This window comes from Thalassophryne amazonica, chromosome 12 (assembly GCF_902500255.1).
Source record: "Thalassophryne amazonica chromosome 12, fThaAma1.1, whole genome shotgun sequence".
In the NCBI taxonomy this organism is placed as follows: domain Eukaryota; kingdom Metazoa; phylum Chordata; class Actinopteri; order Batrachoidiformes; family Batrachoididae; genus Thalassophryne; species Thalassophryne amazonica.
Window position 1 is genome coordinate 72,409,714 of NC_047114.1, and position 25,952 is coordinate 72,435,665.

Consider the following 25,952-nt stretch of genomic DNA (forward strand, 5'->3'; position numbering starts at 1 on the left):
ACAGCCTGAAAGTCCTTTACTTAAGGTGCCTTTTTAAGACTGCTGGTTTAATGGTATCACTTACAATCCAAATGTCTAAACATGTGTATAATGTAACTATTTAAATCACTGTCAGACTCACTTAACTTGTGACTTGAATAATCATGTCAGCAATCATTGTAAACTAGTTGAAGAGCAATTCTCAGCAGTTACATGTTTGTACTGTAAGGGACCAATGTTGGTAATATAATAAACTTTATATTCTGATATTACTACTGTGTAAGGTATGCCTCAGACTCACAATTAAACAAGTCAATACAACAAACTTTATTTGCACATTTGGCTGTGTACATGTATAAAATACAGAAAGAATTTTTCATTCCTCACCCTTAAACAAAGGCCACTAAGAAAAGAAAAATAATAGAATACAAACAGTAGCATAAGTATCAATACAATGGCAGGATTAAATGAATATTAATTTTGCAGAGTGTGATAAGGACACTCTGTAAATCAAGTACAGAGCTGATCTCAGTGCAGTGTTAAGTACGATGTCATCTGCGTATTGTACAGAGCATCTCTGGAAGCACAACACTGTAGATATGGCAACATCTTTACCATCATGTACTGTATTGCAGTATTTTATTAGTGCTGACTAAAAATATTTTTATATAAATGCAGTAATAGTACTTTAAGAATACATTCTATGTTTGTAGGTATCTTCAAATACACTGCAAAATATCACATGGCTTTTTTCAAAACAAAACCTTTCAGGTTTTTGACTTATTTTGTGTCTTAAATTCAGTACTATTGTTATTTAACAGTGTAGAACATATTGCTGTTAATGTGGCTAGTTGGAGTTGTACCGTTAGATCTAAACATTTGGACACTTAGAAAGGTTAGTGTTGCCATTTATCACAGCATACAGAATTGGAAGTTGAGGGGCGTGCACTCACACACAGTGCTGTAATTCATACTTTCATCTGATTTGGATGCAGTTACCCTACATTTTAAAGCTCACTGTCTACACTACAAGCAGACATGCAATCAACTTTCCAAACTTAGTTTACTGACCAGTGGGGGGGTGGAGGAGATGGCGCACGAGAACGTTTATACAGATAACATGAGGGTGCCTGAGACTTCTGCACAGTACTGCGTGTACATACACACATGCAGACCTAACAGTGTTTTATTTACAGGCAGTAAATGGCATTTAATCGACAGAAGATTGAACTTATAACTTGTCAAAGGATGACAGGAAAAGTCTGAAACTTAAACATGTGCCAGTATTAAAATGTGTACTGGATGGAAAAGGAGCACCAGTGCCTGTAACGCTTCATTTCATCAGAGACGTGTACGCCCTCTGTCAGGGTGCGCCAAACAATGAAGCAGGTTGTTGTGGGTTTTACAGTAGTGGAAATGTAGCCCTTTCAGCCTGATGTCCAACTTCTGTTCCTCACAGCTCATCTCCGGTGTGATGCTGCTTGAAAGCATCTCCTGTAAGCTTCTCCTGTGCCTCCTTCATGCCAGATACAACTGAGGTGAAAAGATTAAGTTTAGAGCGGCTGTTAGAAAAGTGGTAGACTTGTCAAAATGGAGGGCTTTTTGTCTATTGTGAAACAGTCACTGTTGTTACCGTGTTCTGCATTGCTGTAGAAGTACTTAAAGTTGGGATTTCCATTTTTATTGATGATTTCTGGGTGGACTTTACCACTGGGGTCTGTGGGAGGAGTTGATACATGTTTAACTCTTAATTTAAATCCAGACAACATTGTAACATGCAGAGCAGCAATTTAAATGGAAACCCAGCGCTTGATATATGATGGGATTACTGCACATGGACAGAAGTGGGTGACACCGGCTTCAGTGAGTCAAGGTCCTATCTACCACGTGTTCCATCCACCTGCTAAACCAGCTGATTCTAATTTGTTCAACTTTTTAGGCTGTAGATGAGCCAGTTGATGAACTCGCACCTGTTGTGGGTGCATAGAAAAAAGCAAATACATGGTAGTACTTTTACTCACTGAAACTGAGGTTACGCACCTTGACACATGGTCTACCTACTCAAAAAAAAAAAACAAAAAAAACAAAAAACAAACTTTAATAAGAAATTGTTTATGCAGAGAAATTATTGTACTTCTGAAAAGCTGCGAATCCCTGTTTAATGGTATTTCGTTTTCAGTCTGGTTTCTGCCTGTGTATTTCTGGCCCACATTTGAGATGCACCAGCGTTAACTTGTTTGTGCTCTCTGGTCACACAAGGAGTAGTTTACCACCAATTTTTTTTTTTTTTTTTTTTTTAAGTGCGACTACATTGGTATATCAGCACACTGATGCTGGGACAAGTTGGCTGCCGATTCCATTTAAACACAGCTCAGTACAACTGCCGTCACGTTAATCAGGTGTTGCCACTGTGCAAATGGTCAGTCCAAAGGAATCCCAAGAAGTGTTTACATGAACTTTCTGCATACCAAGGAAAAGAATCCTGGGAATGTAACTGCCATCAGGCTTGAAGGCTTCTTCCTTTGGCTCCTCCTCATCCTGTTCAAATGAGAATCAATGACCTACAAGCCTCTAATTTTACCAACACACTGCTAACTTTGGTTATTGAAAGATAATAAAAGTATAGTGTAAAAGAAAATAAATTGCATAAATTTAACACATTTGCAAAATACAAAGATAATAAAAGTATAGTGTAAAAGAAAATTGCATAAATTTAACACATTTGCAAAATACAGTCACATTTTACATACCTCTAAGTTGACCATGACAAAGTTGTGTGCAAGTTCAGAAATTTCCTTGGAATCTGCAAATTGAGGCTTCAGAGCTGGACAAGAGGAAAGTGTTATTTGCATCCTTCCTCCACACATAAATGACATCACAGTCACACAACTGAGCGTGATTCTTTAAAATTAAACCAACCACAGTATCCTGACCTCTGCTATGGACTGATTGGTGCAGAGTTTTGCTAATGTGTTAAGATCAGAAGCATACAAAATTGAAGATGTAACAGGAAACTGTTTGGAAAAAATCTAGTTGGGTAACTAGTTTCAGCCTTTCAAATGAAGTTGCCCTTAGACAATGCATGCAAGTTGACAATCTAATTTTGACAACCAATGTATAATCTCCCACCAAATGTTTGAAAGCAGTTGAATTTTAACAAGTTGTACAACAAATAAAAGAATTCTTAGAATTTAGAGGTAAATCTCAATGCAGTCACACAGTAGGTACAAAAGCCTGGTTGAACCCTGACACCCAGTTGTGTATTGTGTTTAATGAAAAACAATGCTACATTCATTATGGATAATGGCTCCATTTCATGTCAACCAAAATATTCTGTGATTCTTTTCATTTTATAATAAATTGCAGTCATTTTCATTTGATGCCTCAAGATAAACGGGGATCCACATAATCAAATTCGGGTGAATGAAAAGTCAATGCAATTGACAATTCTTTATTTTACTAATTTACTAATCAGACAAGCGTTCGAAGCACTTATTTATGAAAGATTTTAACAACACAGTATTTGTTTCGAGTACTTTTTTTTTTAGTAAGTATGAAAAGCTGCTTTACACAAGTACAGCAGGCGGTTCTGTAGTTTAGGTTTTAACACCAAGTGTTTGTGCTTCCCAGCTGTAAATGGGTACCAGCCTTGGCTGTGGAACTGGTGTCCCATCAAGGGACAGTACCATCCATACCCCATTAATGTTTCTGCAATGTAGAAACATATTTAAGAAGAGTCTCAGAACACAGCACACATATTACGCTGCAAGGACAAGCAGGAGCTGCATGCAGTGTTGCACAGATTCCCCCCTGGCTGATGCAGAGCTGTGTGGAGAGGGGAGGTAATGTATGTGCAAAAGACTTAAGTTATGTTTTCCCTCCAAATTTTACTCACAACGCCCCATAATAACAACATGAAAAGGTTTTGTTTTTTTTCCCCTTTCAGAAATTTTTGCATATATATATAAACAAACCACAACAACAACAAAAAAAACCTAAGAAATCACATCAGGGTTCTCACCAGCGCAGTTGAGTGTAGGAGGCCCCTACATTGTGATTCAACCAGCGTGGGAGAGGGGGGTCTTTTTTTTTTAAGGACACGTTGCATGTTATTTAATGTCCCAGTTAGCAACACAAAGTATTCATGATTGTAAGTCTATCTGCACACATAATTAGTGGTCGCTGATATATTTTATCCCTCTTTCTCAGCAATTCAGCAGATGGATTTCCGCTGGAGGTTTAACAAGTCTTGCAGTCACCGTGTTTGTGAAGTTTTGTGTGTTTCCAAAAAAGCGAAAGTTAAAAAGCGAAACAGTCTGCAAGCAGTGTTGCCACAGTTACTTTGAAAAAGTAATCCAATTACTGATTACTCCTTGAAAAAGTAACTTAGTTACTTTACTGATTACTCAATTGTAAAAGTAACTAAGTTAGATTACTAGTTACTTTTTTAGTTACTTTCCCCAGCTGCCGACAACAACCCACGTCAACATGACAATGATACCTGTTTTGCCAAAACTCACTTTATAGTCATCCTTTCTTGACTTCAATGAAAACAAATACTTGTTTTATAAAAAGTAAAATAAAGACCTCTTTCTTGACCTCATATTTAACTGTTGACAGCACTGTAACAGTAAAACTTGCAATTTCAAACCTACATTGTTTATAAATGTAACTATTAAATTCTAACATTTAAATTCTCTAAACATTTTACTTGTCGAAATTATTATTATTTTAAGCAGTATTAGTAGTTGTAGTAAAAAATGGCTTCAAAACTGGACCTTTAATCTAGGGGTGTTGTGGGGGGCACATCCTTGCCCCACGCCCCCATTCCATCTGGATTCGCCCCTGCTTTGGCGTTTGAGCACAAAGAATGGATAACATTTATTTATGCAGAAAACATGACCAGATTTACAGGTAAGAAAGTTTTATTGCGTTTTCACATCATGTGGTCCTCAGAAAGAGAGTTTAGGTGCATTTGAGTGGAAAACAGTGTTAGTTGTTGACGCGTCGCGGAGGATCAGCTGTTTTTAACGAGACGATACAGAGCGGCTCAGCTCAGAATTCTAAATAAAGGAGGGAAAAAAGTATAAAAATGTCTTTGCAAAGCTCAGTGCAGGTGTGCTGATCACCGCGCTTTAAGAGGTGAGGACGAGTCGAGCAGCTGCAAAAAAAAAAAACGCGGATGAAAAGCTCACAGCTCGCTGAAAGTGGGCAGTTCAGTCAAACCCCGACCTCCTGCCCACGGACCAAGTTTAATGCTGCTATCGACCCACAATGAAAAATAATAACGCACAGTGACATGGAGAAGTAACTTTAATCTGATTACTGATTTGGAAAGATTAACGCGTTAGATTACTCGTTACTAAAAAAAAAAGTGGTCAGATTAGAGTAACTAAGTAACGCGTTACCGGCATCACTGTCTGCAAGTCATAACCACAAGATTCATGAGCAAAAAGCAGAATTGATGGACTTCACCCTGCTGTGAGGAGCTTTTTTCAGTGACTGTTTTTCAGTGACCTGAAGGGGCTCGCCTGCCCACAGAGCCACACCAGTCGGTCAGGCAAAGAGAAAGCAGCCACTGTGATCAAGCAGACACACGCTGTCCGAAATTCTCTACTTTGACATGTACACACACCCAGTTTGAGCAATGGAGCTTCTGCAAATTTGTCTGAGGTGAGTATGTAATCTGACATTAGTGCTGTGCTGAAGTTTGTCAGCAGAGCAACGACTTCTACTGCAGTTGTTCTGCACACCTTGCAGTAGCATTCGTGTTTCTGTATGGTTGTGGCAAAATGCACATTGATATCCCATCATTGTGTAGCAAGTGGCCAGCTTTAGACGCTCGCCTGCTTCACTCTACGGGATCTGGCGATAAGTACCGTTCCAATGGGCCTCTAGGTCTGTAGAGGAGTTACTTCTACTTTTTTCTTATATACGTATTTTTTAAATACTAAAGAAAACGCACACTTCAGGCTTATTCAACAAACAAACAATAGGTGTGTTTTACATATCCTGAAGGTGAACCCTTTCAGCTGCTTACTGGAAACAAATTTAGTAGAGGATCTAGCTGAGACATGTATGCACATCATTTAGGAGAGGATAACTCAACTGTTCTAGACTAATATGACCCCAATGAACAACTTAGGATATGTGCCAAAATCTATCCGGGATGAACAGCCCGAAAATGACCACACCTTCTTTTGTCCTTAGCATTACTACACAGAAACCTTACACTCTTCTATGACCTTTCTAAACAGGTACTGGTTCTTCTGAACATGCTGAGTGCCTTGGAAAATCTGTAGCTGCTGCAGTTTAGAAAATACAGCTGTATTGGGAAATAACACTTGGGACGATAAAGGGCGTGGTCATTTTTGGACTGTTCGTCCAAGATAGGGATTTTGGCACATATCCAAAGTTGTTCACTGATTTGACTTTTTTTGTTTTTATCCTTAGCAGGTAATTGTGCCACCAGAAAACCATCCTAGTCAAACAATATAGGAGTAAGATGTCATTTTACCTTTGCAGGCTCCACACCAAGTCTTGTGGATGATGACCATAACTGGCAGTCCACTGTGAAAGAAAACATCTGTGATCATCAAAAAACAAACATGTTCTTGGAGAAAACATGACTGTGCAAGATACTCGGTAGTCTGCTAATGCTGCGTTCGATGGTACTTGGAACTCGAGGGTGGGTGGGGGTGAGAGCTAACTTGGAAAAGTGCAATAGAACGGCCATTCAAGTCTGATTTCTAAGTTGGCTCTATGAAGACCGGTTTTCTCACCTGATGTCACAGCAATGTGGCACAGTGGCAAACAGAATAGCCCTTTGGTTAATTTTTACTTGCATGTTGCGTTTAATGGTGAGTTTATGCAATAAATGTATGATGGGTCTTGACTTCAGTTGTGGACCTTGGTGTTGCTCTCAGTATGTGGGTGGTTTGCATACTTGTGACAATAACCCCTCCCAAGATGGAGAACAAAAATTACAGAAAGGAGCTCAATGTCCTTTTCCAAACAGATGCAGTGGAACACATTTAGGCAGACTTCTGGCTTGTAACTGAACATAGAATAAGGGAATGTTAAGTTTTTTGGTTTTTTTACATTTGGCCATATGGTTGCACAAAAAAAAAAAAAAAAGCTCAGCAGAAACACCTGAAGTATTTGTTGGAGTTCAGCTTTGTGTACTCACCTGGCCTCTGCTTCTTTTTTGCCGTCCTCCAGCGTCCTCCAGTGGATGTTATCACCAAATCCTGTGGGTGAGACAAATTTGAGAGGACAGCAGCACTGAGCAGGTCGCGTTAGATTTCTTTAAGGTGTGGCTGCCCTAAATACACAAGGGACTGTTTGGAAACTGAACCTCTGACAACTGAATATCCACGTACACGGAAATATGACTCAGGTGCATGCATCACCTGGAACCAAAGGCTTGTTTGTCAATAAATAAACCAATACACACCTTCAAGCAGCCATACATTCATACACAAACATACAAATTTTATTAAAATATTAAAGATGTTTTCCTCTTTGGCTACAGAAATCATCTTACAGTTATGGTTAATAGTCTGTATGGTCACTGGCTCACATGCACAGTGACGTGTGCACAGCTAACTGGTTACTTGAGTGTCTGTTATGGAGCGGCTATAAATTTCGGCTACAATTAAATAGGCTTGATACCAGATTACCAATGTATTGTAGTTTAAGGTTTTAGGTTTAAGGTTGGAATTGGGATAAAATTTTTCTGAAATCCATAAAAAGTTTGCAAACATGGAAAATATTTAAAATTCCAGACCATTCATTGGTTGGTCTATTTCTTTAAGTACAGTATTTCACTGTGGCAGAATTACAATATGGTCTGGGTATAAATCCAGAATATTTCTGATTGATAATGTGCTGAACACGTGCACAGCTGGACGCACCAGAACAATAGTTGGTCTGTAATACAAACAAAAACAATTAATGTGATGTTACTAACGTTTGATTACCATTGACCTTTCACTTTTCGAGATCCTGGTCTTTCATGGCCGATCGAAGTCCTTAAATAATTAACATAATTAATAATCTTTTATAGTTGACTCATTTAACAGTTTAAGTAATTTATCAAGCAGGAAAAAACTCTGGTCCTTCCAGCTTCAACTATGAGGATTATTTTTTTTTTGTCATGTCATTAATTGAAATCATTTTATGGATTAGTCAATTACTTAGTAGCTCAATGATTTAGTCGACAGACTAATCAATAACGGAAAAACAACAGAGATGGGACAGTTTGAAGAGCTGATGGAGCTGAACAGGATTACGGATCCAGGATCAGCGACCGGCTGAACTCACCTCTGCTGCTGGCCGCAGTAACAACCTCTTCAAAACACAACAAAGAAAACCACAGCTGCAAAAACGAAAACATCACAACATTAACAACAAACAGTTTCATTGTGTCTGGCCTTTTCGTGCAGCCACAGATAGCAGGTGGTGGCGATGATTGATCGTCAAACAGCGACCCGGAACTGGGAAAATGAGAATGACGCGTCCACGCTTCACAATAAAAGTCCCGGAAGGCTGAAAACAGTTAATGAATAAAGAACTAAATTACAAGTTCTCACAACTACCTCTTTAACAATATATATTCTAGACAACACCCACGTTTTCTAGCATCATGAGAAAACAAAAAGCAACAACAAAAAAATTTACTCCGCCATACTAGCCCAAATTTAATTACATTAAATGGATTGTTATTTAATCGTCGAATGATGGTAGGCATGTTGTTTGAAAACTTCTACTTTTATTTCTGAATGACAAACATCACGAGAGGCGGCAGTCCCTTTGGTAAACGTTATAATAATTTTATTATTATGTAGTGCTATTTGTGTTTGCTGAAACAGGTCAGCTCAATCAAATACAACTGAGATTTCACAGTTAAAAAAAAAAATGAGAGAGCCTTTATGTAAATTCTAACTCAAAATAGCTTTACTTTATTAGGGTGATGGCATCTTTCCCCATTAATTATAGTTATTCATTTTGAAAAAGAGAGGAACTAAACGTTTTGAAGTACATTTAATAATAAATAAACAAATAAATAATTAAATACTTGGAATACTTGGTCGTTTTCCATTTCCGGGGCTGTCCCATTAATCTACTTCGTATGACATCACATCCATGTAACCGCGTGTTCCTTGCCTTAAGTAAAGTTACACAACAGAATTCCGACCGACAGGAAATACGCAATAAATGTGTTTCAAATTAATGCTACATTCAGAAACAGCGCACCAATTACACCTCATAAAAACGATATTTTGCTGATAGAAGTCTACTTTAATGTATATTATTTCATAAATTTTACTTCCGCTGAAAACGTTTGGGGTTTACGCTTGGGTGATTATTTAGCAGTTTTATTTTGGAATTCACTGCTAAAGTAGAGTTGTGTTGCTTCATTTTTGGTGCATGTTTTAGCACTGCTCATAGCTGCTGCCTGCTACAGCTTCATTAGTGGCGTGAAACACTTCAAGGGTGAGGAATTAATTCTTTATTAAATATAAACGTTGAATTGATTCAGTTGTGTTCGCGAAGCTGTTTTGTCGTTTATTTCGTAGTTAACGTCACCGAGTCATTCTACCAAAAAAGATAAGTCATTCTGCCGTGTTTCTGTAGCCATTTTGATTTTTTCCACATTATGCTAATACTAGCTGTTAGCCTTTTAGTTGTCAGCTTCATAAGCCCAGTGTCACACGAAAATTGGACAGACATTTTATTTTAAAATGTTTTTCTTGGTGAATTCCTTGACTCTTTGTTGATGCTAGGTGCCTGCTAGGCTCAGTGCTAACGTGAGGCGTTCACAACTGTTGGAGATAAAGTTCCTGTGATGCATTCAGTACATGAAGTCAAAGATGTCCTCTATATTAATTATTTAATCATAGTATGGTTTGTCAAATAATTTACTTCAGCTCTGTATTTTTCTTTTATTTGCTGTTATGTGAATTATATGCATAGGATGATTGTTGCTGTTGGTTTCCTTTCTGTTACTTATTTGGTCAATAAAATATCAGAAAATTACAGTGACTGGCTAACTGGCTATCTTTCCAGCTGCTGAAACAACAATAGTCTGTTTTTCTAGCTGCTGTCATGTGACCACATTTACAGTGGTCATGCTATCATGATGGAAAAATGACCTATGTAATATAAAGTAACTTTAACCTAAAAGACTGGAAAACTGCACCAACAACACTGTGTGATGCTATTGCCAGCAGAACTCAAACTGAAGTCACGTGATGGCAGCTAATATCTGACAATATATACAATGCTTGGAAAAATACGAGGGCTGTCCATAAAGTATAGGTCCTTTTTATTTTTTTTCAAAAACTATATGCATTTCATTCATATGTTTTTACGTCAGTCATGCTTGAACCCTCGTGCGCATGCGTAAGTTTTTCCATGCCTGTCGGTGACATCATTCGCCTGTGAGCACTCCTTGTGGGAGGAGTCGTCCAGCCCCTCGTCGGAATTCCTTTGTCTGAGAAGTTGCTGAGAGACTGGCGCTTTGTTTGATCAAATTTTTTTCTAAACCTGTGAGACACATCGAAGTGGACATGGTTCGAAAAATTAATCTGGTTTTCAGTGAAAATTTTAACGGCTGATGAGAGATTTTGAGGTGATACTGTCGCTTTAAGGACTTCCCACGGTGCGAGACGTCGCTTAGCGCTCTCAGGCGGCGTCATCAGCCTGTTTCAAGCTGAAAACCTCCACATTTCAGGCTCTATTGATCCAGGACGTCGTGAGAGAACAGAGAAGTTTCAGAAGAAGTCGGTTTCAGCATTTTATCCGGATATTCCACTGTTAAAGGAGATTTTTTTTTAATGAAAGACCCGTCCGCGCGTCGGGACGCAGCCGGCGCGGTGCGGCGGCACAGGAACAACACCTCCGTGTTGATAACCATTTGTAAAATCCAGGCGGCTTTTGATGGCTTTCAGTGGAGTGAGTATATGAGAAATTGTTTAACAGCTGGACATGTTCCAACTTGTCCTTAAGGCTTCCAACAGAGGTGTTTTTCCTGCGGACCCGTCCGCACGTCTTTCATTAAAAAAATCTCCTTTAACAGTGGAATATCCGGATAAAATGCTGAAACCGACTTCTTCTGAAACTTCTCTGTTCTCCCACGACGTCCTGGATCAATAGAACCTGAAATGTGGAGGTTTTCAGCTTGAAACAGGCTGATGACGCTGCCTGAGAGCGATGCGCGACGTCTTGCACCGTGGGAAGTCCTTAAAGCGACAGTATCACCTCAAAATCTCTCATCAGCCGTTAAAATTTTCACTGAAAACCAGCTTAATTTTTCGAACCATGTCCACTTCGATGTGTCTCACAGGTTTAGAAAATAATTTGATCAAACAAAGCGCCAGTCTCAGCAACTTCTCAGACAAAGGAATTCCGACGAGGGGCTGGACGACTCCTCCCACAAGGAGTGCTCACAGGCGAATGACTTCACCGACAGGCGTGGAAAAACTCACGCATGCGCACGAGGGTTCAAGCATGTCTGATGTAAAAACATATGAATGAAATCCATATAGTTTTTGGAAAAAATAAAAAGGACCTATACTTTATGGACAGACCTCGTAGATGTTACTCTCTACCCACAGTGCAATAGTCTGCCATCTTGACAGGCTAGCCAAAGTGTAGATACATCTGTCACATAGGCTGACACGCTCTTATCTACATGCTCAGTTATGGTGGATACTTGTGCAGTGTGGGATTTTTGCAAACCAGTCGAATGTCGGAAATACGAGCTGAGGGTATTATGTTATGCTGAAGGGCATCACTCATCTTGGAAGGCAGGCTGAAGAGTTGTCGAGGGAGCGAAGAAGAGTGTGGCTAGCCAGAATAAACCATCAGGATTTCGAACCTTGATCCAATCAACGTCACTACAAAGTCTGTTATGACCACTTCGTGACTGGTCCGTGCATTTTAAAATAGTACACAGGAATAGTTGTCACCGTTTAATTCAGTTTGTATACAGTGGTCTTTTATATCAACGTAAATATTATATTGTGTAATCAGAAGCAGTATGAGTGACTCAAAGGACAACGTGAGGAAAAAAAAGTCCAAAGCAGAGCTTGCTCTGCGAGATCTGAAAAAGGAAAAGATGGTAGTGCTGAGCTGGATCTGACATATGATATAGTGCAGATTCCTGTATTGATGACTCGTTGCCGACAACAGAAGCCATTGGTGCAGCTGCACACATTGACCTGGAGAATGTAGAAGAGACAGAGAATGCAGGCAGAGCTTCAACAGCTCGCCACAAAAAAAAAAAAAATGTGGAGTTGAAAGAAAAGTTCAACTTGTCAAGATAACACACTGAAGCAATCCCTTCTACAGATTCTCCATACTTTTTTTTTATTCCACTGTGTCACTCTCACAATCATGATGAATTGAGCTGTTCTCACTTTGTCTCTCACTTCGCTGACTAATAGCAATGAAGGCTTAACTGTCGAGATGGCCAACTGCGAGGGTTTGTGGGTAATTCAGGACCTGATGAAGAATAGTCTGTAGACTGAGCCTAATTGTTTCAACATCCCGGAAAGATAGCCACTACAATACCTTAGTGTCTTATTTTGGCCAACCATCAGTGGAATGTATAAAGTGATATAAAATGACAAATCCTCTTAGAACTAAAGAAAGTTCGATTATTTATTAAAAAAAAAAAAATCACTGTTGGGGCATAACATGCAGATTGTCTTTTTATTTTCCCTCACAGAATTATGAATCAAGAGAAGCTTGCCAAACTTCAGGCACAAGTCCGAATAGGTGGAAAGGTACTTTCAGTGTTTGATGTAAACCTCTCTTTCATGTATTTTCCCACTGTTGTTTGGTGAGTTTGTAATAAGAAGTTTGATGTGTTCCAAATTTGTCAGGTCGTTCCCCCTGACCTCAGCATTCTCTTTATGGGTGAAAGCTTTGACTCATTCATCTGTGGCCTCTTTGGCTTTGTTCCCATTTGACTGAGGGTTTCTTTCTTTTCAAAATTGCACACTAGATGGCAGAATTTGTTCTTTTGCAGTGCTAATGTCAGGAGACTTCCAGTACCTTTGCAGATTGCTCCACAGTGTCATGCTAAGATGGATACATTTATTTTTATTGCATTATTGTTAAGTAAAAGAGTAAATATACAGTCTTAAAATTTTACTTTCGTAAAAGCAATTGTGGTACACCATGAGTGTTTTTTTTAATCTCAGTGCCAATATTTGGAAAACAGTGACCGATTATGATGCTGATATATATTGCATCTGATAAAATGACATTTTAATAATAAGCATGACATTTTTATTTAAATGAACATTTATTTAACACTATTATTGTCTGCAGTCTTCTTATTGCTTATGTAGATCTGCACTCTGCAATGCTTCTGTTTTAAAGATTGTATCGCCTAAATAAATGCCCAAAGGTGATTTTTAAAAAAGCAAACCTAAAAAGGAAGTTCACACACTTCCTAAAAATGAATGTTCCTGTTTGGCTGTTATAATGACCTCTGTGATAATACATTTGCCATAGCTGACTAACACCCATTTAATCTGCTGTTGTTAGGTCACTGATTGTATAAGAAGTAGAATTTGTGCAACGTTGCTTTAGTCTACTGAAAAAATGCCATTTAATTGGCCCGATTGTTCAGCTAACCACTGAATCTGCTGACTGCTGAAAAGCAAATTGAACTTTTAAAATGCTTAAAGGTTGCTGTGGAATGGGCAGCTGCAAACCAGCAGTCTGCAGGTTTTCCTTCAAAGGTATGACCTCAGTAGGTGATATCACTAATCAGTCCCCCCAGTTTTTCAGCGGCATTTATCAGTGATATCACCTGCTGAGGTGATAGTTTGTAATGAAAAGCTGCATAGGGAGTTAAATTTGTCTCATTAATACCTGCAAATTCAGAGTGTGATGTATAAATATTCCTTGATTTTTACATGTGTTTTGCGATCCACAAACACAAATTTCTGATTTGTAACTTGTTGGTTTTTACAAATAAATGTGTATTTGTAAACAATTTTTTTCATTTGGGGAAAAAAAGGCATTTGCAAAACTGAAAATTCTGTTTTTGAAGCGTGATTCAGCATTAGTGGATCAGCGATCACACGCATCATTTTCATCATTATCATTTTGCACTACCTTCTTGGCACAGTTGCGGAATTTTGAGACATTCTAAGCACAAAATTGCACAGATTCACAAATATGTAGCTCGCTATTCACACTGCCATCCAGTTTCTGCGTCACTATCTGGCTTTTCGAGACCCACTAAACAAGTAGGAAATCATCTTGGATTTCTGCCAGGAAAAAACCTTTGACCTTGAAAATTGAATCTGTTCTTGCCTATCAGGATATGAATCCTCTGTAAAATTTTCATAACGATATATGAAAAATTGTGGATTACAGGCTGTTCACAAACGGGTGAAAACATAACCTCTGCCCAGCTTCGTTGGCAGAGGTAAAAATAGCTTATGATGTCTAGTAATTAATAAACAATGTGCCCAAGATGGGGTGCAGAATGTGTGTGATTGAAGTTAAATAACGTCTGATATGACTTATGATATTATACAACCCCTGGCAAAAATTATGGAATCACCGGCCTCGGAGGATGTTCATTCAGTTGTTTAATTTTGTAGAAAAAAGCAGATCACAGACATGACACAAAACTAAAGTCATTTCAAATGGCAACTTTCTGGCTTTAAGAAACAGTATAAGAAATCAGGAAAAGAAATTGTGGCAGTCAGTAACGGTTACTTTTTTAGACCAAGCAGAGGAAAAAAAATATGGACTCACTCAATTCTGAGGAATAAATTATGGAATCACCCTGTAAATTTTCATCCTCAAAACTAACACCTGCATCAAATCAGATCTGCTCGTTAGTCTGCATCTAAAAAGGAGTGATCACACCTTGGAGAGCTGTTGTACCAAGTGGACTGACATGAATCATGGCTCCAACACGAGAGATGTCAATTGAAACAAAGGAGAGGATTATCAAACTCTTAAAAGAGGGTAAATCATCACACAATGTTGCAAAAGATGTTGGTTGTTCACAGTCAGCTGTGTCTAAACTCTGAACCAAATACAAACATGGGAAGGTTGTTAAAGGCAAACATACTGGTAGACCAAGGAAGACATCAAAGCGTCAAGACAGAAAACTTAAAGCAATATGTCTCAAAAATCGAAAATGCACAACAAAACAAATGAGGAACGAATGGGAGGAAACTGGAGTCAATGTCTGTGACCGAACTGTAAGAAATCGCCTAAAGGAAATGGGATTTACATACAGAAAAGCTAAACGAAAGCCATCATTAACACCTAAACAGAAAAAAACAAGGTTACAATGGGCTAAGGCAGTGATTCTCAACCGGGTAGGGTGCCGTGATCGATCGTCAGGGGTGCCGTGGGCAATTACCAAATATCACCATTATCGGGTGTATATGCTGTAATAGTGTGGCAGATGATGTAATGCTCTTTTATTCCAGTAGATGGCAGCAAAGCGCTGTACTGTAGTATAATAGACATACTTGCGCACATAGCGTTGTGCGTCTCCATGGTTATGGGTTGCTGACTACAGCGTGAATCTCAGCTGCTCACGGCGCATTGGTCCTCTGGGGAAGGAGAAACCACGTTGGCTGTGGAGGTGTGCGGGGAAGGCGGCCTGACCTCCGTTGATGTCACCGTGGTCAGACTTGGGCCTTCTCGCTCACAACTGGGTTCGCTGAAGGCAGCCTCTGCGCTCCGTGAATATTAGAGTGGCAGATTATTGTGAATAAAAGTGTCGACACGTCTAAAAAAAAAAAAAAAAACACTTGATTAGGGCTGTCACAATTATTACAATATTCGTCAATCGCGATTATTTTTCATATTCGCGATTACCGTGAATTATTTATTTTATCCACAAAGCATAAAACGACTCAGAATCTGACATTGTGCTGCAGCCTCGCTCTTGTCTTAAGGCGGGACAATAACATGGAGGCTGAAGAGCGATCCGTCCTGCCGTTTGGAAGACGGCCGATTAAAACAGTGACCGTGTTCTTCAAAAGCCGTCTAAAATGCGGAGTTGTCGGGGTGTGTGTGTGTGTGTGCACGCGCGCAGTCAACAGGCTGCAGACTGCAAGGGAGGGGGTGCGTGAGGGAGATTCCTGAATGCAGGCGCGACACATTACAGTCTGAGAACCATCAGTGCGCAGCGAGCGCGGAACAGAGAGAGGATTTTAACCCAAGTGAACATATTAAAAAAAAAAAAAAAAACGTGAAGCTGCTTTTACTTCTCTCTGAACTTTCTCTAAAGGTGTGATTCTGCCGTTACCATCCTGTTCACACCATGTGCGCGTCGTATGCTGAATTTGAGATCATGAGATGAAATAAACGGTCAAATATCTTTAAAAACATATTTAAAAAATGAGAATATATGAATGAACTGAGCCACAAAAAAAAAAAAAAAACAAACCCTGACATGGAGAAGCTGTGGTGATGTTCAGATGCACAGATCACAAAAAGCAGGTGAGAACTCTGAACTTTAACAGCTGTTCCTTTCCAAAGGTATTTATTTGTTCAATATGGGCTTAATGCAGTGTTTAAGCACAAAACGTGACTGATGAGGAGAAACAGTTGCAGAAATGCAACAGAAACAACCACAAATCAGAAAAAGTTGGGACTGTATGTAAAATGAAGATAAAAATAAAAATGTTGCACTATTCCCAGTTTCTCCACTCACAGAAGCCAAACGTTCTTCCAGAGTTGTGTAATTATACTACAATAGTAGAATATAAAGAAGTGAAAAAAAATAGACAATATATTTGTCAATCACAATTATTTGTCTGACAATTAATCGTCTCCAGAAATTCCTAATTGTGACAGCCCCACTTGAGATCAGAGCGCAAAATGCTTGAGGGTTTTCGAAATGCGGTGTTTTCTGTATCGATTTTCTATTGCGATAATTGGGTTTTGCGCAAAACCAGAGGTAATAGAATTATAATATTATTTTGGTTGGTGGTGTGCCGCAGGATTTTGTAAATATAAAAAGGGTGCCGCGGCTCAAAAAAGGTTGAAAATCACTGGGCTAAGGAAAAGCAATCGTGGACTGTGGATGACTGGATGAAAGTCATATTCAGTGATGAATCTCGAATCTGCATTGGGCAAGGTGATGATGCTGGAAGTTTTGTTTGGTGCCGTTCCAATGAGATTTATAAAGATGACTGCCTGAAGAGAATGTAAATTTCCACAGTCATTGATATGGGGCTGCATGTCAGGTAAAGGCACTGGGGAGATGGCTGTCATTACATCATCAATAAATAAACAAGTTGACGATATTTTGGACACTTTTCTTATCCCATCAATTGAAAGGATGTTTGGGGATGATGAAATCATTTTTCAAGATGATAATGCATCTTGCCATAGAGCAAAAACTGTGAAAACATTCCTTGCAAAAAGACACATAGGGTCAATGTCATTGCCTGCAAATAGTCCGGATCTTAATCCAATTGAAAATCTTTGGTGGAAGTTGAAGAAAATGGTCCATGACAAGGCACCAACCTTCAAAGCTGATCTGGCAACAGCAATCAGAGAAAGTTGGAGCCAGATTGACGAAGAGTACTGTTTGTCACTCATTAAGTCCATGCCTCAGAGACTCCAAGCTGTTATAAAAGCCAGAGGTGGTGCAACAAAATACTAGTGATGTGTTGGAGCGTTCTTTTGTTTTTCATGATTCCATAATTTTTTTCCTCAGAATTGAGTGATTCTATATTTTTTTCCCTCTGCTTGGTCTAAAAAAGTAACCGTTACTGACTGCCACAATTTTTTTTCCCTGATTTCTTATAGTGTTTCTTAAAGCCAGAAAGTTGCCATTTGAAATGACTTTAGTTTTGTGTCATGTCTGTGATCTGCTTTTTTTCTACAAAATTAAACAACTGAATGAACATCCTCCGAGGCCGGTGATTCCATAATTTTTGCCAGGGATTGTGTACACAACAAAAATATAAACGCAACACTTTTGGTTTTGCTCTCATTTTGTATGAGATGAACTCAAAGATCTAAAACTTTTTCCACATACACAATATCACCATTTCCCTCAAATATTGTTCACAAACCAGTCTAAATCTGTGATAGTGAGCACTTCTCCTTTGCTGAGATAATCCATCCCACCTCACAGGTGTGCCATACCAAGATGCTGATTAGACACCATGATTAGTGCACAGGTGTGCCTTAGACTGTCCACAATAAAAGGCTACTCTGAAAGGTGCAGTTTTGTTTTATTGGGGTGGGGGGGATACCAGTCTGGTGTGACCACCATTTGCCTCATGCAGTGCAACACATCTCCTTCGCATAGAGTTGATCATGTTGTCAATTGTGGCCTGTGGAATGTTGGTCCACTCCTCTTCAATGGCTGTGCGAAGTTGCTGGATATTAGCAGGAACTGGTACACGCTGTCGTATACGCCGATCCAGAGCATCCCAAACATGCTCAATGGGTGACATGTCCGGTGAGTATGCCGGCCATGCAAGAACTGGGACATTTTCAGCTTCCAAGAATTGTGTACAGATCCTTGCAACATGGGGCCGTGCATTATCCTGCTGCAACATGAGGTGATGTTCTTGGATGTATGGCACAACAGTGGGCCTCAGGATCTCGTCACGGTATCTCTGTGCATTCAAAATGCCATCAATAAAATGCACCTGTGTTCTTCATCCATAACAGACGCCTGCCCGTACCATAACCCCACCGCCACCATGGGCCACTCGATCCACAACATTGATATCAGAAAACCACGACGCCACACACGCTGTCTGCTATCTGCCCTGGACAGTGTGAACTGGGATTCATCCGTGAAGAGAACACCTCTCCAACGTGCCAAACGCCAGCGAATGTGAGCATTTGCCCACTCAAGTCGGTTACGACGACTAACTGGAGTCAGGTCGAGACCCCGATGAGGACGACGAGCATGCAGATGAGCTTCCCTGAGACGGTTTCTGACAGTTTGTGCAGAAATTCTTTGGTTATGCAAACCGATTGTTTCAGCAGCTGTCCGAGTGGCTGGTCTCAGACGATCTTGGAGGTGAACATGCTGGATGTGGAGGTCCTGGGCTGGTGTGGTTACTGCGGTTGTGAGGCTGGTTGGATGTACTGCCAAATTCTCTGAAACGCCTTTGGAGACGGCTTATGGTAGAGAAATGAACATTCAATACATGAGCAACAGCTCTGGTTGACATTCCTGCTTTCAGCATGCCAATTGCACGCTCCCTCAAATCTTGCGACATCTGTGGCATTGTGCTGTGATAACACTGCACCTTTCAGAGTGGCCTTTTATTGTGGGCAGTCTAAGGCACGCCTGTGCACTAATCATGGTGTCTAATCAGCATCTTGATATGGCACACCTGTGAGGTGGGATGGATTATCTCAGCAAAGGAGAAGTGCTCACTATCACAGATTTAGACTGGTTTGTGAACAATATTTGAGGGAAATGGTGATATTGTGTATGTGGAAAAAGTTTTAGATCTTTGAGATACAAAATGGGAGCAAAACCAAGAGTGTTGCGTTTATATTTTTGTTGAGTGTATATGTGTGTATATACACACACACACACACACACATTAAATCATCTCATTCTTTCTTGGCATTAGGGAACAGCCCGCAGGAAGAAAAAGGTTGTTCACAAAACTGCGACGGCAGATGACAAAAAACTCCAGGGCTCATTGAAGAAACTGGCAGTGAACAACATCGCAGGGATAGAAGAGGTAAGGACACTCCAAAATCCCAAAGAGAGTCAATGCCACGTTTATTTATCTTTTAAAGATCTGATCCTTTTCTCTTTCAGAAGGAAACATAAAAGAAAGAACTATAGCAGTTGTCTAGTTTTATTTTTAGAGCAGCTTTATTCAGCAGGTTGGTGACAAAGAGAACAAGGCACGCACACACAAAAAAGACATCAAATCAGGTGGTTAAATACCTGCTTGGTACAGAAACATACTTTATTCTTGTGCGTTAAAGCTGCAGTAGGATTTAGGTTTGTTAGCAGAAATGAAATATAGCATTGAGGTCATTAGTGTATAATTACTTGCAACAATGAATTGATGTTTTCAAAAGCTTAGAATAACCCTTTCATATTTATGTGGGAGTGGGCTCCCCCTTTTCAGTTGACCAAAAGGGACGTACTTGCTCTGTCTTTTGCATTTTCGCAGCATGGTTATAAGACTAAAGAGAAAAGAAGGGTAATCAGTGGTTTCTCACTTACGCTGTTCACTGGTTGCTAGTGCAGGCTAACAAGTTTGAGAGCTCTTATTTTTATGAAAAGAAGGATAATACATATTGCTTCTCAAGGCAAGGGAGCATGAATCCCTGTCATTGAAGAAGTGGTGGTATGATCAGTAGCATGAAAATTCAGTAAGGTATGTCTTTTATAATACATTCCAATTCTAAGGTAGAACTACTAGTGTATACTAAGGTGTGTATATATATATATATATATATATATATATAAAAAAGAAGAGTAGAATAGTGTAGAGCCACTTAGGTGTCTGGTCTTGAGAACCCATGTTTAACTTTGTGCCTATATTAAGGTATTGCTATCATCTCTGTTTTAGTTGATGTCTTTGAGGATTAGGATGTTAGGTTTTAGTTTTTATGAAATGCATAAGAAGTGTGGAATTCTTAAATGCTTCTACTTCCAGACCACAGCTTTTGCACACTTCAGGGAGTCTTATGCAGTCGCCTAATTCCGATATGGTCAAGGAACAACGTATCTGGAGTTATACCCGTTTTATGATGTTTTTTCTTTTTTATATTTTATTGTTTGCTGTACTGCATGCTCAACATCAGTGATGAAGAAACTGGTCTGAATTATCTTTGCAGACTGATGATGAAGCCATATGTTAGAAAAGAATGAACCAAGTTTGTATTTCTTCAGAGTTTGTTGTAGCACGATAACTAACACTAAGATGCAGATGATTAGAAAGTCAGTTGAAATTTATTTTGCTGCTATTTTGAATGGTTGCTAAATTGTTGACACTTCCGGGGGGATGCTGCTGTTACTCATTGATTTCTACTGAAAATAATTTTTCGAAAAAGGACCTGCCACAGACAAAACAATCAACACACAGGAGTGCAGTCCTCAGAGACCTGATTGCTAGCAATGTTTTAACATGACAAGTTTCAATTTACATTACTCTGGGTAAATGCATCATCTGTTACTTAAACTGACTTTGCTTTACTAATTGCTGACGTAAGTATACGGTACATCTGGAAAGTTTTCACAGCACTTCACTTTTTCCACATTTTATGTTACACCCTTATCCCAACTGGAGTACATTTTTTTTCTCTCAAAATTCTGTTCACAGCACCCTATAATGACAACATGAAAAGTTTTTTTTTTTCAATTTTTTGCAAATTTATAAAAAAAAAAAAAACTAAAATTACGTGTACATAAGTATTCACACCCTTTGCTCAATACTTTGTTGATGCACCTTTGGCAGCAATTACAACCTCAGGTCTTATTGAATATGATGTCACAAGCTTGGCACATCTATCTTTGGGCAGTTTTGCCAATTCCTCTTTGCAGCACCTCTCAAGCTCCATCTGGTTAGAGGTGGAGCATCGTTGCACAGCCATTTTCAGATCTCTCCAGAGATGTTCAGTCAGATTCAGGTCTGGGCTCTGGCTGGGCCACTCAAGGACATTCACGGAGTTGTCTTGAAGCCACTCCTTTGATGTCTTGCCTGTGTGCTTAGGATCATTGTCCTGCTGGAAGATGAACCATTACTCTAGTCTGAGGTCAAGAGCGCTCTGGAGCAGGCTTTACTCTAGGATGTCTCTGTACATTGCTGCATTCATCTTTCCCTCAATCGTGACTAGTCTCCCAGTTCCTGCCGCTGAAAACATCCCCACAGCTTGATGCTGCCACCAGCATACTTCACTGTAGGGATGGTGCCTGGTTTCCTCCAAACATGACGCCTGGCATTCACGCCAAAGAGTTCTATTTTTGGTTCATCAGACCAGAGAATTTTGTTTCTCATGGTCTGAGAGTCCTTCAGGTGCCTTTTGGCAAACTCCAGGTGGGCTGCCATGTGCCTTTTACTAAGGCGTGACTTTCGTCTGACCACTCTACCATACGGGCCTGATTGGTTGATTGCTGCAGAGATGGTTGTCCATCTGGAATGCTGGAGCTCTGACAGTGACCATCAGATTCTTGGTTACCTCCCTGACTAAGGCCCTTTCCCCTGATTGCTTAGTTTAGATGGGCAGCCAGCTCTAAGATGAGTTCTGGTGGATGCCAACTTCTTCCATTTACGGATGATGGAGGCCACTGTGCTCATTGGGACCTCCAAAGCAACAGAAATGTTTCTGTACCCTTCTTCAGATGTGTGCCTGGAGACAGTCCTGTCTGAGGTCTACAGGGAATTCCTTTGACTTCACATCATCATTATGGGGTATTGTGTGTAGAACTTTGAGGAAAAAATGAAGGCTGTAACCAAAAAAATTAGAAAAAGTGAAGTGCTGTGAATACTTTGCAGATGCACAGCAGCGGTGGAGCCTCTAAACTGAGCTGCTTTAACATGTATATTTTGCGTCTTAGGTCAATATGATAAAAGATGATGGGACGGTGATCCACTTCAACAACCCGAAGGTACAGGCATCTCTGTCTGCCAACACCTTTGCCATCACTGGCCACGCTGAGACCAAGCAGCTGACAGAGATGCTGCCGGGGATCCTGAGCCAGCTGGGAGCTGACAGCCTCAGCAGTCTGCGCAAGCTGGCCGAGCACTTCCCAAGGCAGTGTGGGTACACACACACACACACACACACAAAATGGTGTAAACAGCTGTAAAGTTGGGGTTCCTCATTTCAGGTCCGATCACAGTTACCGTTTGTGCTTTAGGAAATGACGCTGCCTTTTGCGTTTTGGCATCAGTTTTAGCTACCAGCTTTCCTCAGAAATGTTCAGCAGTACAAGAAAATTTCAGCAAGGAAGCAGTGCCTAAACAACGTCTTTAAAATAAGTATTTGGTGGAAAAATTAACACATGCAATCATAAACAGAACCCTTGAGTGAACCCTTCTAGATGTTTTGCTGGATTTTTCATTCATGGTGGTTTTTTGTTTATTATATTGCAGCAATGGAAATGAAAACCGTCAAGGAGGATAATGTAGAAGAGGAGGATGATGATGTACCAGGTATGACTGCATGTGCAGACTTTGCTCTCATCTGTGCCAGTAGTTTTATCTTATTTTTGGTCACCTTTGTTTGAAAAACAATCAGATTGTCTTTTAAAATGTTAACAAATCAAGATTTTTTGTGGAATTTACAAAAGAACATCACTTGCTTTTCATCCTTCAGAAATCATCAGCATCACTTTTATCACATGGCGCAGGTCAGCTTAAGTAACAAAGCCTTGATGATGTTGTGTTTTTCTGTTTCTCAGATCTCGTGGAGAACTTTGATGAGGCCTCAAAGAATGAAGCAAACTGACAAATCCTTTATCTTCTCCAGCCGTTTTTACCTGTTGTGGACTCGCAAAAGGCATTTTTTTCCTTGTGAGGGAAACGGTTGTTTAAGGTGTGCAGCAGCATCATCATCTGCAACAGCACAAACCTTTTTGGTTTATTCTGCCGCAACACGCAGATACAGTAGATTCTGATTTCAGTAGGTTTAAATATCGTGAACCCACCTCGAGAGATCAGAATCTGTACAACTCTCAGCACCCAAAGGACTCTACTGCTTTATAAATAAGCTTTCGACATGCATAATTATGGCTAGTATTTAACAGATTGTTTATTAAATGACAATAAAAGCAACTGAAGCCTTCACCAAACATAGTGGTGATCATAAATTTAATAAGGTTTTTTTTTTTTTTTCTGGCTAGTGATTCTTTCCTTTATTACTTGACTTTTTTTTCAGTGTCGGCCCTGGAAGCATATCTGATAATGGAAATCCAAAAAGAACAAAATGGCAGTATTTTATTTTCATATAATTTTGCTGTGATGGACAGTTAGAGTTAGTGGGTGCAAACTTTACATGTGAAGTATTTGTCATTGTTGCTCATTTTATAAATGGAATAAACACAGTAACAACTAATGCATTTACTTGGCTGCTTCCTTTGTTACTTTGATTTTCATAGATATGAAGAAATGGTTACCTTTAATTATGCTGAAAAAGGAACATTATTTTCCCCCTTTTTGTTTTGTATGATAGATGTTAATTTGATATCAACCAGTCTGTTGTCTCATAACGTTAATGCAGATTCAATTGGCTGAAAGAGAATCTGATTTCAAAGATGTAGTCTGCTTTGTTTTTTTTGTTTTTTTTTTTTTTTGGGGGGGGGGGGGGGGGGTCATTAAAAGGGATTTTATTGAGCACCACTATAATTGTATTCATAGTGAATCCTTTATTTTAAAACTAATTTGACATCACTAAATGATTTATAATTTTAACTTGTGGATTGAAATACAACAGATCACCATGACACTCTGTGGTGACATTATAGTTGGTGGTTGGGGAAGGTTTTGGGCTGCAGCATAGCAAACTCGTCTGCATCAGCATTGTGCTACTGAAAAAAAAAAAAAACAGTAGACCTTCATTTGTGGCTGAAACTGCCAAAAGTAAAATTTAAGCAGAAAAAAAGCTGTGGACACAGATGGGTGACTGGATATTTGTGTTGTGAACTGGATAAAATCTTGACAAATTTCACTCGAAGGTTTTGCTGGATATCTGCTGGACAAGTGAAACAACACAGGTCTGCTGTGTCAGGAGTAACATTACAGTTGCAACATTGGTACTTTGTTTTCCAAAATGACTTAGTGGGGAGAAGGTTGTACATATGGTCCAAAGTGAACTTTGAAGCAGTTTGCACATGCATATCCTGCTTTTGTGTTTCTGCAGAATCTTAAAACTATATGATCTCACAAAAATAAGTACGAGCGATGAAATAAGGTGTAATTTTGCACACCACATAAAGGTACTTTGTAGTAATTCGTTGTTGATATCCAACATCAAACTTTTCAAGAGAATGCATTTCGCACTGATAATATAGCATATTTATGTTTGCCACCAATCTCAAAATACTCTTCAAACATCCCCCCACCCCCCATAATTTTCTTAACTGGGAGGCAGAGAGTGATCTTTTATTTGCACAATCCCTGCTTCATGAATATCAGGCTTTACATCATTAACCCATCTTTATGACACCACTTAGTTATTTAGGGGCATTAAGTTTTCACCCTGTCCATCCAGGTGGGCAATTCCATGAAAAATCAGACATGACCTGGCAAAAATATATCTAATAGATTCTGAAAAAGGTGTAACTTAGTTATAAACCCCCACTTTACAAATTGAATTCATTAGGAAATATCCCATTCACACGTGAATTTTGAGTGTGGAATGATAGTTCAATTGTTTGGTTATTTATTTTTTTTTTTTTTTTGCGCCAGATTTTTATTTGATTTTGGTTTGACAAATGTTCTTATTGCATGTATCTCTAGAAAGATCGGCCATATAGGGGGAGTGTAAACCATTTTCTCAGATTTCCTAAAACCTTTTAAACTAAGAAAGGCATAAGAGGATGTAACTTGATGTCAAAACTGTCAATAATTGGATTATTTTGTTTTTTCCTATGCAAATCAGGGAAATATTTCAGAAAGTGTCTTTTTAATCTGCAAGTCACGTTAATGAATTAACCCTGAAACCAGTGCTCCCAAATGCTTCAGTATTTGTTCTTTACTGCAGTCAGTATATTAGCAAGCCTACTCCCTCTATATACCTGAAGTTCAAAATCATGATTCATTAATTTTCATAGAATTTTGAAGTAATGTTTGAGGAAATTATCATGTCCTTTTCTTGAAACATCTTTCACACTCAACTTTGTTTTGGTAAAAAAAAAACAAAAAAAACACACACAGAAGCATCACTGGATATCTTTTTTCCCCTGCCTTAATATCTCAAGACCTTAACTGTGCCCACACACAAGATTAGGGACTTACAGCTTCAAC

The 25,952-nt window shown here is 39.3% G+C and overlaps 2 protein-coding genes and 1 long non-coding RNA gene across 3 annotated transcripts; 2 read left to right on the top strand and 1 right to left on the bottom strand.

Moving 5' to 3' along the window:
- Nucleotides 1-282: 282 nt before the first annotated feature.
- Nucleotides 283-8,479, bottom strand: txndc12 (thioredoxin domain containing 12 (endoplasmic reticulum)). The gene is made up of 7 exons (XM_034183421.1): nucleotides 8,305-8,479; nucleotides 7,169-7,229; nucleotides 6,497-6,549; nucleotides 2,730-2,803; nucleotides 2,448-2,517; nucleotides 1,613-1,696; nucleotides 283-1,512 (listed from the first exon to the last, which is right to left on the bottom strand). Exons 1-7 carry the CDS (start codon nucleotides 8,402-8,404, stop codon nucleotides 1,433-1,435), a joined length of 522 nt encoding a protein of 173 aa, XP_034039312.1. The 5' UTR covers nucleotides 8,405-8,479; the 3' UTR covers nucleotides 283-1,432.
- LOC117522050 lies at nucleotides 4,269-5,988 on the top strand. Its single transcript, XR_004564130.1, has 3 exons — nucleotides 4,269-4,293; nucleotides 5,086-5,095; nucleotides 5,407-5,988. It is a non-coding gene; the product is annotated as an uncharacterized LOC117522050 (long non-coding RNA).
- An 892-nt stretch (nucleotides 8,480-9,371) lies between the features above and the next one.
- LOC117522173 (transcription factor BTF3 homolog 4-like) lies at nucleotides 9,372-24,044 on the top strand. The gene is made up of 6 exons (XM_034183565.1): nucleotides 9,372-9,477; nucleotides 12,716-12,773; nucleotides 19,596-19,709; nucleotides 22,544-22,745; nucleotides 23,082-23,141; nucleotides 23,390-24,044. Exons 2-6 carry the CDS (start codon nucleotides 12,720-12,722, stop codon nucleotides 23,434-23,436), a joined length of 477 nt encoding a protein of 158 aa, XP_034039456.1. The 5' UTR covers nucleotides 9,372-9,477; nucleotides 12,716-12,719; the 3' UTR covers nucleotides 23,437-24,044.
- Nucleotides 24,045-25,952: the final 1,908 nt, after the last annotated feature.